Below are 17,002 nucleotides of genomic sequence, written 5' to 3' on the forward strand. Positions count from 1 at the left end.
GGCCTTGGCATTAATTAAGGTACAGCCCCAGCATTTGACCCCAACTCGGCAGGTTCGATTCTGGTGCTCAAATACGTCAGCCTCGTGTCGGTAGATTTACTGGCACGTAAAAGAACTCCTGCGGGAAAAATTCTGGTACCGTACCTCAGCGTCTCCGAAAAGAGTAAAAGTAGTTATTGGGACGAAAAGCCAGTAACATTATTATTAAAGTAGTAATGAATAAATTAATTGTAATAAAACCATGCATGTATCAAAATAAATTGGATTGCAATAAATTATTACTCTCTCCCCAGTTCCTGGCGATCCGGAACTAGGGGATGGGAGTATTCTATTCTATTCTATTCTATTCTACAACATCTTACAAACCGAGCGAATTGGTCGTGCACTTAGGGGAACGCAAATGTGAGTTCACATTCGGGAGATAGTGGTTCGAACCTCACTGTCGGCAGCCCTGAAGACTGTTTTCCGTGGTTTCCTATTTTCACCCCAGGAAAATGCTGGGGCTGTACGTTAATTAAGGCTACAGCCGCTTCCTTCGCACTCCTAGCCCTTTCCTATCCCATCGTCTCCATAAGACATCTGTGTCGGTGCGACGTAAAGTCAGTTGTGAAGCATTTTACAAAATGATTGCCCAAATGGAAATCCACAGCCTTTTTCCAGTCATTCGACTGGATCGGGAATGTAATGAATGAAGCCTCCATCTAGCGGCGAGAATACGAACTGTGCTGGCTGCCAAAGCCTGTTGCACTCCTCTCGAGCAGTGATTAATGACTGACAGATGAAATTAAATGATATTGGAGAGCTTTTCTGGAATGAAAGATGACAGGAAAAACTGGAGTGCCCGGTGAAAAGCCTGTCCCGCCTCCGCTTTCCCAAGTAAAAAATCTCACGTGGAGTAACCGGGATTTAAACCACGGAACCCAGCGGTGAGAGGCCGGCGTGCTGCGACATGAGGTGCGGAGGCTACTTATAAAAAGATTAACTTACTCAAATATGCTCTGCTAGAGTCGTATATCAGACCAAGAAATGCTCCTCAGACACCGAGGACGGAATACACCGTAGCATTGCGGCGCACAGTGGTGCTCTCGGGGGAAGCCCCGGGCAGCTGTCGTTCATATCAACCGAGCTTGAGCCGGGCATGCAATTGGACTGGCCGCGTGGCAGAAGGGAGCTTATTCAATGGTATTGCTGTCCCTGGAGAGAAACTGCATGTCAAGCCAAGGACTGATGTAATTACTGTAAGTAGGACATTTGTGTCAGGCGGAGGAGATGTACAAGCCCCAGGATAGCCACTTTCAACAGCAAGGAGTACATTCAGATTTCAACCAATCAGCACTAGAACTCGGATTTTTAGGTGCTAAATTTTTATTTCAAGTGCCTAAAATATGCTCTCAAAAGTGAAAAAATTGGTTATGAAAATATATTGCCGGCAGTTTCAACTTTAGTAGTTGCCTGGCCGAGGCGGTAAAGGCGTGCTCGGTTCGCCCAAAAGGACGTGGATTCGATTCCCCGTCAGGAAGCTGAAAATTTAAGAAACGAGATTTCCACTTCGGGAGGCGCATATGGCTCTGCGGCTCACACAGCCTTCGCCAAAAATGAATACCAGGTTAACTCACGGGGGCAAAGGCTAACCACTCTACCGCACCAAGTGCCAAGATTACGGATAGTGGAAGCCTTTACCTACCACCCTACCAAGGGCCTTCATGGCCTGTACGTAGATGACTTTGCTTTGCTTTTTATTATATTCAATGTTGCGTATTTGAAGACATTTATCAATTAAAATACCTTTTCTTCGCTAAATTGATAATAACTCTTAACGGGGCGTGCGGGGGCATGTGAAACAAAATTCAATGACTTCTTTGTTACAAATGTCACAGGATATAATTCTACTCTCCGTTTGAAGTGGGGAAAATCCTGGAACCTTTTAATTAAAAACGACTTGGAGAATGACACTTCCTTGTTTTCAGCAGATCAATGGGTAGGCCTACTTATGACACAAACTATGGGCGTGTACTACAGGAGGTCCTTAAAGACTTACGGGAGTATGGTTTACAGCTTCCCGTCTTAAGATCATTTTTGAAAAGAATTTCAAGGCGATACCGGTACCGTGCACGACTCTTTAAAACGAATCGGCAAATATTGTAGTTTCTAGAGGTAAATTTAAAGCATTTTAAATCTGTTTAGGGATTTTAAAAAATAGGAATTACAGGAATATACGCAAATATAGGATCTAAAGACAAGTTAGGCATTTTTGGGCACACAGAACCACCGTTTTTAACCTTGTAAATATATGAAACGTGTAAATACAACTTCATTTTAAGTTATATCTTAAGGAACAAAAGGCAGTATGCCCCTTCAGCGATGTTCAGATTTTCTAAGTACCGAGTGAATCGGCCACATGGTTTGGAACATGAAGCCGTCAACCGAGCAAGCTGGCCGCGGTTTCAGCGGTTCCCAGTTTCACACAAGACGAACATTCTGTAAGTGGACTTTAAGTAAAACAACGGCCACTTTCTACCTAGCGCAAGCTCTTTCCTATCCCCTTATCGCCGTGAGACTTGCCTGTGTCAGTGGAGCTGTTAGTGATCCAAGCATCCTTCGTACTGAAACCTCAGCCTGGATTATCGTTACCTAACCAATAATAAGAAGAACAGAACTGCAATTGGTTTTTCATCCCAATATCTACTTTTACGGTTTTCAGTGACTCCGAGATGCCGGATTTTTTCCAGCAGGTGTTCTTGTACGTGTTGGTAAATTTATCTACACGAGAAGGGCCTTGGATTCAAATACCACCGGAATGAGCCGGGGTTTAACCCGCCAACATGGACTCAGAGGGCCAGCATCCACCATCTAAGCAACTAACTCGGTACATATTATTATTATTATTATTATTATTATTATTATTATTATTATTATTATTATTATTATTATTATTATTATTATTATTAGTAATGTATGTCCCAACCTTGTTCCCTTTCTCCGAGGTAGGGTATGAAGTGACGTGAATCTTCGTAGCGAATGTCTACGACCGGCTGCCCTTCCTGATTCAACCTCATCGGAGGAGTTAATGGGACGAATGACGTGATGTGTGATATAGGAAGGGAGAGGTGAATCCCGATGTCGGTTAGCCTATTCCTGTCGAATATCACTAAGGAGTCTGCTCAAGGCTTAATGTGTCCATCTGACAAACGAATCAAAATGAACAGCGACATATGTCCTCACTCTATATGAGCATTGCAGACACATCTTGACTTGAATTCAGGCTATTGGCAGCATAAATCACCACCTCTCCTACCCTTTCGGCTAACATTTTGAAAGTGAAAATATTTTCCACCAACGGGACTCGAACCGGATAACCACGGTGTCAGACCGTTCAGACATGTCGCCTAAACGATCATGGCCATCGGGCAGGCTAAAAATCTCTTGACCTGGCTGGGAATCGAACCCCGGGGCCTCCGGGTAATAGGCAGGCACGTTACCCTTAGACCACGAGGCCGGAAAATTTATTTTAACCAACGGGATTCGAACTGGCTGACCAGGGTGTCAGACCATAGAGATTTGACGTCTTAACGATTAAGGTCACAAAGCGGGCTATTATTATCATTATTATTATTATCAAGACAGTGAAGAAGAGAGATACGGTCCAATAATAATTCGGTAGCCCTGCTTATTCGCTCAATGGTCGGCGTACAAACCTTCGTATCATAGGGCCTTGGATTCGATTCCCGGACAGGCCGATGATTTCAACTGTGTGTGGTTATTCCCCTGGCTCGAGTACATAGTATTTGTGTACGCAATAATACACTTCTCTTGATCTACATAAGCACACAACACTACTGCCACCATAGCGACACGGAGTGGTGAATACGTCTCTCGATATACCGGGTGAGTCTGCCGCGCCTGACGTTCTATGCTGTCAGGCATCCCATCCAACGTCACTGTTGGGCTATTCTCCTTTGTCGCATACCAAGCAATAATCGCCTTTAATCATCACTGCACATTACCTTTGCAAAAACATGTACACCGGGCGAGTTGGCCGTGCAGTTAGGAACGCGCGGCTGTGAGATTGCATCCGGAAGATAGTGGGTTCGAATTGCACTGTCGGCAGCCCCCAAGATAGTTTTCCGTGGTTTCCCATTTTCACACCAGGCAAATGCTGGGGCTGTGCCTTAATTAAAGGCCACGGCCCCTTCCTTCCAACTCCTAGGCCTTTCCTATCCCATCGTCGCCATAAGACCTATCTGTGTCGGTGCGACGTAAAGCCACTAGCAAAAAAAAACTGTTCCGTATGCGACAGGAATTTACACAATGCATCAAAGTGTTATACGGTTATGTAAAAAGTACGTGCCAATTATCAACTTATCAACTGCCATTCGGGCTCATTATTGCATTGTAGGTGTTACAGATTCACAGGCTTCCGTAATAATGTTTCGAAGGCTTTCAGGATTTTCCGGCTGCTGAGCATACACTACATTCTTCAAATAGCCACATAGGAAGAAGTCCAGTGACGTCAAATCGGAAGATCTAGCAGGCCAGGTGACAGGTCCTCTCCTTCCTATCCATCGACCGGTATGTGTAACATTCAGGTAGTTGCGAAAATCTGCTGACATGTGAGGGGGAGCTCCGTCGTTTTGATACCACATAGTTACACGCTCACCCCGAGACACATCTTCTAGCAGCAATGATAGTTGGTCTTTAGGTACCGGGCTCCTATCAAATGATCCTCAAAGAAATATGGTCCAATTAGGTGATCACCCAGTACACCACACCAGACATTTACTCCCCATCGTACCAGAAATGCTGCCAGCCTTGCCCAGTTGGGATTTTGAAAACTCCAGTAGTGCATATTATGACGATTCACAGAGCCATTATTATGAAATCGTGCCTCGTCTGAAAATAAATGTAAGATCCAAACGCTGGATCATTTGCCACTTGCGTCGGTATCCATGCACATAAATCAACACGAGTTTTGAAATCTCTTCCGTGAAGTTCTTGACGTAGTTGCAAGTGATACTGACGAAAAAACCTGGAATGCAATATCCTTACAACAGACGACTAGTTGATGTTGGCCTGTTGTGCTACTGCCCGGGTACTCGTGTGTGGATTCTCCCGGAAAGTGTCCAAAACCATCTCAGCAGTTTCACCGGGCGTACAGTAACTGGTGCCTATCTAACTGGACCTGTTCGGGGAAGTGCCGAAGTTATACGCAAACGACGCTCCACCCTCCTAAACGTATGTGCATTTGGTTGTTGTCTGTGTGGAAATCTTTCCTGGTACAGGCGCTGTGCTTCCTGTGCGTTCTGTCTTGCTTCGCCGTAAATGAGGACCATGTCGACTCATCTGTTGAATACATGGAGAAGAAATGACTAGGATTGCTAGGCTACACCAAGTGTCAGGCCACTACACATTCAACATGCATGCTATTGGTCGAATGTGGCACGAATGGCCTCTTATTTGATCCTCAAAGTTTTAAATGTGAACAAAAATATTTATCGCTCGTGGGGTTCGAACCCACTTACCAACGCAATATGCGTCAACACGTGTATGGTTAGTCCACTACATCACGGTGACTGTTGCGTGCATTATCAGAAAGCTTACTTGTTGTTAAACTACGTCCCGCTTCATAAACACTCACACGTTTTCTGTCCTATGCCATCGCTTTTAAGGCAAATACCGGGATGGTACGAAACTTAAGGCCACGGCCGCTTCCTTCCCTCTTCCTTGTCCATACCCTCCAATCTTCCCATTCCCCCACAAGGCCCCTATTCAGCACAGAAGGTGAGGCCGCCTGGGTGAGGTACTGGTCATTCTTCCCAGTTGTATCCCCGACCCAATGTCTCACGCTCACTGTCCTTGAGACAGTAGACAGTAGAGGTGGGATCCCTCACTGAGCCCGAAGGAAAAACGAACCCTGGAGGCTAAAGAGATTAAGAGGAAGAAGATACCATCGCTTTTAGCGATAATTACGCTACCAATCGAAAGCTTATAATTGGCAGGTACGACAGTATAATGTATTGTGAAAATACCTGTCGCATATATGTATTTGAAACAGTCGTCCAGTGATGACGAAGTAAGTGCTTTAAAGGTGACTGTAGCTTGGTATGCGGCAAAGGGAAATCGACCATCACCCCACTGACGTTCGTTGGGATGCCTAGAAGCAGAAACGTCCGGCGCGGCTGACTCACCCGGTAGTGTTGACATCATGAAGGGCACCCGGGCGTAAAAGTGGACCAAATCCACATCAAGCGCTAACTCCAACAAACTGGGAAAAGGCCAAGGAAGAGAATAATAGTACGGTAGTAATAATTTAACGTGGCGGGGTCTTCTTCACAACACATTTGCGTACGTTGTCTAATCATGCCGAGATTCAAACCTGCAGTCATCATCACAGGGATCGAGTGCATGTCCTATTGCGCCATTCGCTTCTGCTTCCGTTCCTGAGTGTTAAATTCGAGGCAACAGGCAGAAATAGTTCACTGGAAAAGATAATTCTTAGATCATGGTGAGTCAGTGTTAGGTAATAGCCTCAAATTTAACTTGTTGAAGAAGATGGGACTAAGGCTGAAAAAACTTTAGAAAGTAAACTTGAACAATATGACTTTTTGTTGTGTCTCATAATGGTACACTCTTTCATCTCCGTTCACACATTTTGTCGGGCCAACCTTGCTGCGCCAGTGAAAGTGTTCCAGCACAATGGTAGGTCCCGCCCGTTTTCGCTTCACATCATCTGGGGCGGCAATTATAGACCTCGACCAGTACAGGATGTGTCATAATGCAGCACGTCTTGTGGCCTGGGAGCCAACAGCCGCCACTCTGGTGACAATTTTCTCTTATTGAATTGCCTCCTCGTAGCTCGTGTTCGTTTTGCACGGCTTCAGATGTATATGCTGTATGCTTGTTCTCGAAGTTCCAAAACATTTCCAGCAGCAAGGTCTGCAATCAATGGTGGTAAATCGAATATTAATCCATATTAATAATATTCGAAACATGTCTTTATTTTGCGAATTCACTCTCCGTTATGCGCTTTTTACTCCTCTCAGATGGTCTGATGACAACGCAGGAAGTCAGCGATCGATATTTTCAAAAATAAAACTAGCTGGGTGAAATATGTTCCAGGGGCCCTTCTTGTTCGTCACTAAAGATCTTGCAAACAGATAGAGGACGTCAATAACCAGGATTTCGTTTCAAGACTGCATGGAGTTTGTTACAAACTCTGACCAATGAAGGGCACCTAGCCATCCCAGATTCTGAGAAAGGATTAGCGCTGTTGTACGCCGCACTCAGACCTACTCTACTTCTCAGGAAAAGGTTTATAAATCCCAATTTTAAAAAAAATTAAGCCACTTGAGTAATTGAAATCTTTTCTATATGAGATGAAATTCACTTAGTTACCTATAGTCTGAAATGTAGACGAACTGACACAATTTTTAATAAATATCTACATGTTTACAAAAATGTTACATTCCTCACATAATATGTAAAAATATGTCTACAAGTAAAGGAATGGAATATGTAATTTCATAAGAAACCGGAATCTAGTCATCACAGGTCCACTGACTGATAATCCTTGAAAGAGAATAGCAATTTAAGGTAAAAAACTTTTTTAAGTATGAATTCTGCTTCTTTCTTTTTTCGTTCTTTCTTAGTCTGTTTACCATCCAGGGTCGACTTTTCCCTCGTACTCAGTGAGGGATCCCACATCTACTACCTAAAGGGCAGTGTCCTGGAGCGTGAGACTTTTGGTCGGGGATACAACTGGGAATAAGGACCAGTATCTCGCCCAGGAGTCCTCACCTGCTATGCTGAACAGGGGCCTTGTGGGGGATGGGAAGCATGGAAAGGACAGGCAAGGAAGAGGGATGGAAGCAGCCGTGGCCTTAGGTTAGGTACCACCCCGGCGATTGCCTGGAGGAGAAGTGGGAAACCACGGAAAACCACTTCGAGGATGGCTGTGATAGGAATCGAACCCACCTCTACTCAGTTGACATCCCGAGGCTGAGTGGACTCCGTTCCAGTCCACGTACCACTTTTCAAATTTCGTGGAAGAACCTGGTATCGAACCCGGGCCTCCGGGAGTGGTAGCTAATCACACTAACCACTACACCACAGACGCGAACAAATAAGAATTCAACTGTCTAATTTTTACTTACGTCTTCCACTAGAAGATGTCTTGAGATCGTCGGAAGGAACTTGATTTTTTGAATTTTCAATTTTCTCTTCGGCGTCTGTTGGAAGCGTCAGCAGCGCTACCATGACTGCTACAGCAAATACCTGAAACAGAAGCACAATAACGTACAGTAAAATAAATGTAAAATGCCATGGAATTCGATTCACTTCATTTCATAAACAGATTTGAGATGGAACTCAGAAGATGTGTTTGCTAACTTCAATAGTCGGGAAATCTCCAATAATCTCCAACATTCTCCAACAATTATTGTTCACTACTATTAATTAAACTTAGTTTCTAACTTCTTACAGAGTAGGAATTCAAGGAATGGATTCAGTCTTCACCATTTTGAAGTAGAACTGCTATTCATTTGTATCTTTCTCTTAGGTATTCAGCTACATCTTCTTACTGCGTTTCTTTCTAATATTCATGTAACTGCTTACACACAGCTACCAAGTGTCCACTCTTAAAGACAAAAGATATGACATCATATTCTTTCTACTATCTATGCCAGCGTCCCCCGTCCCTATCTGAGCGTTCACCGTGAAATCAATGTATTAATTTAATTACCACACGGTCAATATACTGTAGACAGTTAAACAGTTCTGGTGGTGATTATTATTTTATACATCCACGGTACCTTCTATGTCTTTACTGGCAAGGCCTATTGTTTACAACGCACTATGTCTTCTGGTGTGGTTAGAACAAATTGGTTACTTTCATTCACTTGTCTCAGTCTCCTCCTTGGGTTTGACAATATGAAAGTGAATGAGGTATGAGCGATGCTAGTAATGCCATTCCTTATGCAGCCAGTCCCTGCTATGAATGGTGTGAAAATGTTGCTTATAGGGTCGATGGGTGCGGGCATTTCAGTAGGCTTGGCAGATTGATATGTAATAGCAACTTCTTGCACAGTGAGAAAAGCAACGGGAAACTATCTCACTCCTCATTTCCCTGGTACGCCTCTTCAGTGGCGCCTGGGCCACTTCTAACTGCTGATAGCCGAGCTATTGAGGTCCAAACCAGCCTCTAGGCTGAGCACTCAACATACACGGTACCTTCTGCTTGTCGTAAGAGACACCTTAAAGAGGTGACTCCTCTGGTGCTCCTAACATGGGACATCAATCAGGCGGCCATAAGTCCCTACATCAGTCTGGCACTACTTCCACTTGCTTGTGCTAGGCTCCCTACTACCATGCTTCCTGTCCAACCACTTTTGGTCAGCTCTTGTTCTCTTCCAAACCCGATTTTTTAAGGTTTGCAAGGCATAGGGAATCGCTCATTCACACGCGCTTCGCAGCAAAACGTTAGCAAAACCTTCTTCGAAGTGTCGGACTTATTCCTTTTATTTCAACCCTTCTAATTAAAGTTAAGAATGAACGGTTATTTCGTTGCATTTCCCTTTAAAATAACAATCACCACCAGTACTAAATATATCCGTTGTATGGTAGTTCATGTTGGTTTCATGGTGAAAGGTCAGATAGAAAAGGTATAGCCACTGGCTTCTCACCAAGGGGGCTGCGAATTGAATCCCGGCCAATATATGTGGGAATGCGGGTTTTTTGAAATGAAATATCACGTCCTTGTGGATTGGAATACACGTAACATTGGAAGCGATGATCAAGACATCAACAGTCACGTAAAAGTACAAGCTTGCTTTTGAAAGTTCTGACAGTCATACGTTTCTGTTCGATATACTTTAAAGAAGTTCCTATGAACTATTCTGCACAGTCCATTAAGCAACTCTCAAAATCACAGGAAATATATGCTCTGTGAAAGGGGAAAGGCAAGTGTCACAAATGTGTTTTACTTTCATTTAAGCTTGAAGTTAAAGAAATATTACTTTTCATTAGTTTTTAATACAAAAAGGAATTATACAGTTCCTTTGATGTGTTTGAAGTAAGTTTTCTTATTATATAATAAATTGCATTTGCTTTACTAACTCAGAAATCGAATCGATAAATTAGTGAATGTTACAACCGATTTATGAACAAAATCGTTTTAAGATGGCTAACGCAATACATTCTTCCTCATTCCGATTACCCACAGAGCTTTATGTACTACAGCTGATAACCTGGTCTTTCTATCTCTTCGCAATTTCCGTGTTCTCTGCATTATGTGATAAATCAAGTGACAACTCACCTTTATATAGGCTGTGCAGTGTGTACAGTAGTGCTGTTCATAATAATCCTCTTGATGATTTTGTGTTCAGCTTCAGAATTACCTAAGAACTACATAGCATAACAGAAAATATTTTCCATACCCATTATTGTGAAGTATTGTATGTGCTGAAGATCATTAATGATATGTAATTTTGTGTGAATTAATAGTTGGTTTGTGAATCTGTTTGTAAAGTACTTAACGGTGCGTAACAAATCATTCTTTTTGATTTGAGGTATTTTAATGTACGTTTAAGTTGGGTATTTGGAAGGCAGTTGTCCAATGAGCAGTGCAATTGCACTGTAATTGGGGCCCACAGTAAGCTCCCTTGTGTACGAAGGATAAGTACATTTGAATATTCCAGCCGATGCTTGCGACCCAGTTATCAGTTTCCAGGAGCAGATGATCATTTTCATTTAAGAATGTATAGGCCTATATACAAATATTGTGCCATTCACCTTCGGTATGTTGAGTAACTCCTTGTGCCAAGAAATTCAGACACTTAAAGCTCACTTATAAGGTATAACAGTTAAGGGACATAAATAAAAGCAGAAACCCAGTTGCATTCTTTCATTGCGTAGTGCAAATGCTGAATATCGTCGTTGATCCTAGAAAAACCGCTATGTGATAATATTTCAGCTTAGAACTCTGACCAGAAAGTTTCTGTCATCTAACGTTCAGTATTTCATGACCTGTATTAACGAATTTTCGTTCTAGGTGATACATATTCTGCGGGTCAGCATTTCTCCCCTTCAACATCGTCACATAGCGGTATGTCTAGGCACAAAAATATCTTGCTCTAAAGGGAATGCATCTAGGAGGAAATCGTTGTAACTTGACAAGGTGGCGCAGTGTAGAAACGTCGTTCATGCCAGTAAGAGGGTGGAAACTTATTTTTAGGCATGCGAGTAGCGAGCGCTCTAACAATAACGTGTGTAATGACCTCAACACCTACACAATTTGAAATGTAATGCTTGGCATTGGCCACAGTGAACATCAACGGAGGCTATGCATTGAGCAGGAAGGTCAAGTGGTTTCTGAAAGGCACACATCAAAATAATCTAGAAGAGCACCTCATCCCGAGGTGGTGCAGCTCTTTGAAGGCACATCCCACCCCCCAATGTAGGTGAGCTGCATATACCATTTAGCCGTGTACCAGCCCTCTTGTTAATCTTAAATATCTCACATTACCGGAAATCAAACCCAGGCCTATGAAGACGGCAGCTAATAGCACTGACCATTACGCTAGAAAGGCGGACATTTTGGGGCTGTCTAAGGCGAACCCAATTCAAAAAAATCAGTACGTTCGACAAGGAAGGTCGTAGGGGTCGAGTGCTGCTTGTCCTATAAATTTTCCGTTGTTGCTTCTCCTCATAAGGGGGAGGAGGTCGTACGAAAATATTGACCCAAAAATGGCCCAAGAAGAGGCAAAAATTGTATTTTGGTGCTAGATAATACTTCAAAACTTGGGGCATATTGTCATATTCCTTTTCTTTGCGTATGGCCATTTTCTAAAGATCCCGTTAAGACGCAGATTTTGAAAGTTTTTGGGCTTGAAGTAGGATGAAATCTATAATTTAACTTTGTCATAATTGCTGGAGATTGACTGAGTACAGAAAAACTGGAGAAGCAAACATTATCATTAAAATATTCGGAAACGATTACGTACTGTATATCATCCTCCTAACTTCAGTAGTCTTAATTCTGAATTAGAAATTAATGTTAATGAGGTGTCTAATAATTTTTAATATTTTGAATGTACGTTACTCCAAAGTAACATTTTCTACATGAGAAATTGTACCTATGCAACAGCTTTAATCCGATTGCCTTCATATGCACTCTCATGGCATTAATAATTCGTAATAATGTCTAACTTACAGAAATATATTGTGTGAAAATATGAAAAGAAATTTAATTCTCATGATGCAATACCATTTATTGATTTTTAAAATGGTTACAAATATAGGGATTGCAATGAAACCAGAAGTAATACATTATATTTTATTTAACCTCCGTAACTTGGCTTCAGAATTTTCAGAAAAATAACAGAAAAATTCGCTGTGCTTGGTCCATTTGAAAAATTACTACCTTTTTTAAGAATATCGTAATTTCAAAACATAAATTGAAATTTTGCAAACTTTGAAGGCTTCCTAAATAGTCCCATAGTAATCAACTAGTCAAATGTCGTGAAGATAGTATTGCAATGAAAGAAAGTATAAATTTAAGTATAGTCTCCCTTAACCCTTTGTCTCCTGGTGGTACTTTCTAGCACCGTCTTGAATTCAACCTTATATAAAATCACAGAATGTTGGAACAGTAATGCTGAGTCTTGGCAGTACTCTGCAGTATCTAATAATTGCACTAGAATCTTTAGATGTCTTGATTCATGAATATGACAATAGAAAATAGGACTGACTTTAATCATAACTGTCTTTCATACTGATGTGTGAAACACGATGGAGATTTGTATCGAAACATTAACCCATTGCTAGGTGGTGCCTATTTCCTTGTATTCCTTGCAATAAAAATGTTAGTTCTATAGGCGTTCCATGTTTTATGTTCTCTTTGATAACTAGGACTTTTTAAGTTAGTTGTGACCATTAAATGTTGCTTATTGCGTTGTGTATTGCTTTAATTTGTGTATGACTGATGGTGTTTCGAAGTACCACATGAAAAGTGGATAATTCGTATTTACATACTTTGTGTGTAATTTGAAAGGTCAAAGTTCTTTTTCTTCATATCCTCAACTTTTGGGTCTCCAGTATCTTAAAGACAACATCAGCTCTGCGCGTGAACAACCATAATGTAACAGGAAACTTGTCAGATTTGGTGGAGGATATTTTTATGTCCAAATAAAACGCTTTGGCCATATACTCGAATGTGAATTGAAATGTCTTCGTAAAGCTTACCCCCGAATCGTTTGGTCAGGCTTCAAGCGATGTTTACTACAAAGGAACCCACCGTGCCGTTTCCAATACTCTACATCTCGTACTCCAGCCCATCACTTGGCCTCCCAGTATGCTGCAGCTATTTTTATGTGAAATGTTTTCGTACGGAGACTAGAATAAGTGTGACTGCAGTAATCCGACGCGGCTTCCAGTCGGCGCATTAACTGATCAGCTTTTATATGACAAAGTGGGTGTTTGCTCGTAAGGACTGCATATATCTACGCTATACCATTGGCAGTGTGAGATAGAAATATATGGGATATACGAGAGAACATCAGTTCCCTGCAGTGAAAGTGTCATAAACTTCTTGCAGGGCGAGAAATCATAAAAGGTTACACCGACGAGCCGTGTAGGTTGTATGGTTAGTGGGGTGTTAAATGGAAAGTGCACCCTTTTCAAAAACGTCATGACGTGGAAAATTGAAGGATTTAATGCTCCTTTCCATCAATCTTTTAGAACATTTCAAGAAGAATAGGCTACATCACATCAAGACACGGTGTTTAATAAACTATGCCAATGATAGTTTTTAAAGTTTGAAGTTTACTAATTAATATTACACTCAGGGAGAAAAATTGGAAATAAAATAGCCTTAGTTCTTATTTCCTATTCGTAGTATGGGGATATGGACCCATTTTTGGGTCAAACATTAATACGACGAAGTGAATTTTACAAAATATCAGTTCCATTAAAAAAATTTCAAACTACACATATTTTTGTTTGGTCTGTAAATTTTCCTCTACTGTAATCTACAGTAAGTTTCTAATAATTTAGTATACGAATAGCTTAAAGGGCCTAAGAAGAGCACATTCCTTTTCATTACAGCTCAAGGAAACAAACTTATCAGTTGAATACTTGAAGTGATTTCATTTTATACAAACTGGCAAAAACGAAGACACAGAAATCACAAACATACGCCTTGTGTACTGTTGTAAAAGAAAAGTAAACGCATTTCCGTACAGATCTCTGGAGGATTCAATGTAAAGCCTTCTTCTATTCATACTTTTGGTACTAATTTTTATGGGTTAGCCAGCCGCTTTTGGCCCAAGGTTGCTGTATCCTGAGCAAGCCACTGTGTTGCAATACTATCCAGGAAGTGTATGACTGGAGTATTTTTCAACATTCTGACGAGTAAATGAACCCAAGTCCTTCTGAGTGAACCAATCCGCAGCTTATTATTTATTTATTTATTTATTTATTTATTTATTTATTTATTTATTTATTTATTTATTTATTTATAAAATGGTTAAGTATGGTACGTTGGCTCCACATTCAACATAACCACAAATAATTTCTGATAACTTTACCGATATCATTCAAGTATAATGAAAATCCACTTAAGATCATCTAAGTCAAGAAAGAAGTTAAAAGTAACTGAGTAAAGTGAATAATACCTCATTTTCGGGATGTTTGAATAATTATAATAATAATAATAATAATCGTAATATTTGCTATACGTCCCATAAACTCGGAGACGCCGATGTGCCAGAATTTAGTCCTGCGGGAGTGCTTGTTATACGGAGTTCTTGTACGTGCCAGTAAATCTACCGACACGAGGCTGGAGTATTTGAAAACCTTTAAATACCACCCTACTGAAACAGGAACGAACCTGACAAGTTGGGGAGATTTGAAGACAAATTAACATTACAATATCTAGTAAATAGCTGAAAGAAAAATATTTTAGCTGAGGAACCTGTATAAAAGTCAAATGAATGTTTCTATATAAGTCTATTCTCTCTTTCAGTATGAATAATTATATAGTCGCAAATGAAAATGCGTATAATCAACACTGAAGTGAAACTGTAAGGGATAATTCAGGATAAATTTAGTTTATAATGTATGTTTTTAGTTACACATCATTTACACGCTCCATATTCTCGAATTCGTTTTCGATTATTTTTGAAGTCATTTGAAGTCCATCTGTCGCGAAATCTTTCGCCCTTCCTTGCATCTCAATGTTATCAAAGTCCACTATTTGATTTGTTTTGCACCATTCTTGCAGAATAAATCAATGAAATGAATCAAGCGACATCTCACACGACGTGCTCTCTCTTAGGTGTCCGGAGTTACACTAATTGTTAGCCAAGCGGCATGTCATTTTAGTACCTAATGATGGTGGCGCTATTGTTTCATCGGGCGTGTTTGTGAAAGAGATTTAACGTGAGTACTTCTAGAATATTTACTACTACTTTCAAGAGCGTGGAGTTTAAACTAGCAATAGGTTGTATAATGAAAATTTACGTATACACTAGCCCGCACAACGGTTAAGCTGTGAGATTTGCATAAACATTAGGTGAACGGCCCATTAGAACCACTAGAATTTACGTGACTCCCACTTCATAACCGAATAGAGGGCTAGTCGACACTTCCTACTAACCAAATAAGTTTGTATTCTATGATATCATTGCCCATCACGACGCGCAGGTCGCCTAAGAAGGAAATCGAAAGACCTGCACTTGGCGAGCCGAACTTGTCCTCGAACACTCCCGGCACTAAAAGCCGTACGCCATTTCATTTTTCTTCATTGCCTAAAAAGCCGGGTTGTAATTATTTGCAATGTTATCGACAATGAATTAACGGAATGCGGCAGGATTAGCCATATCATAGTGTGGAACTACACAGACAGCTGTGTATGTAACCTAGGCATTACAATTAAAATTAAATTAACTGAAAAATATAATATCCTTTTGAATAACTAAATAAATATAACATAAGTAAGGCAATCATTCTCAAAATGGGTTATAATTTCACTTTTGACTTAAAATTGCAGATTTAGCCGAGTCCCTCCTATGGTTAATATGATTTTTAAGACCTTTTATCTGCTAATATTGATAGTGTTTCCAAGCATATTTTTTATTAATCATTATGATAGTTTGCTTAGACCTATGGGGAAAATTTGACACTCCTACTATTAAGATATATTCGATCTTCTATGGTACAAAAGCTGTTTATCATTCACATGTGATCCCTACCTCCTTTACTTCAACTTGCGTGTAAGAAGGATTTTATGCTATGTTACCCAATCACTGTATTTTTCGTAAATTGAATTATATACTATTCTGTTTTATAACAAACTCCATGGTGCTACAAACTACCAAATAATCGCTACTCAGACCAAGGACCTGCAGATTACTAGGTGACCAGGGCCACTAACTCCAATTCTAATCGCGTAGTCTGATCTGGCCGGAAACAGAACACGGTGCCTCTAAATGGGAAGCAGGCAAGCTACCGCCAGACCGTAGGATTTAATTAAACAACCTCTCTATACCGCAGTGCAGTCTTGCTCTTTAGACCCCAGATATCATTTGGCCCATCTGAAATTTCTCTGTCACCACCATAATACGATAATATCCTTTTTATCTCCTGTTTATTCAATAGCATAAGCTTACAAGAATTCATGGATTGAGATTATCACATCTTGAATCATCAAATTTCACAATACCTTGTAGGATCCATCAACTTACTTGTAATGTTTTTCATTACATTTTATAACAAGGACCAACGTTCCACAAAGTATCGAACAAGGCAAGGAGGCTCTACACAAGGAAAGTTTCAAAGTCTGCAGGTAGAAGGAATGTCAAGAAACTTTTTAATATATAGGATTCGTTAGTTATGAATGTGGAAGTTAGGTAAAATTCAACTCACCGGGCGAGTTGGCCGTGCGGTTAAGGAGCGCAGCTGTGAGCTCGCATCCGGGAGATAGTGGGTTTGAACCCCCACTGTTGGTAAC

At 40.9% G+C, this 17,002-nt stretch overlaps 1 protein-coding gene across 1 annotated transcript in view; it reads right to left on the reverse strand.

The window, feature by feature from the left end:
• LOC136871142 (keratin-associated protein 19-2) overlaps nt 1-17,002 on the reverse strand; it is a 44,145-nt gene that overhangs the window by 17,981 nt on the left and 9,162 nt on the right. The window contains exon 2 of the mRNA XM_067144962.2: nt 8,151-8,271. Coding sequence (XP_067001063.2) covers nt 8,151-8,271 — 121 coding nt within the window. The remainder of the gene's footprint in view (nt 1-8,150; nt 8,272-17,002) is intronic.

This window comes from Anabrus simplex, chromosome 1, assembly GCF_040414725.1.
Source record: "Anabrus simplex isolate iqAnaSimp1 chromosome 1, ASM4041472v1, whole genome shotgun sequence".
In the NCBI taxonomy this organism is placed as follows: Eukaryota; Metazoa; Arthropoda; class Insecta; order Orthoptera; family Tettigoniidae; genus Anabrus; species Anabrus simplex.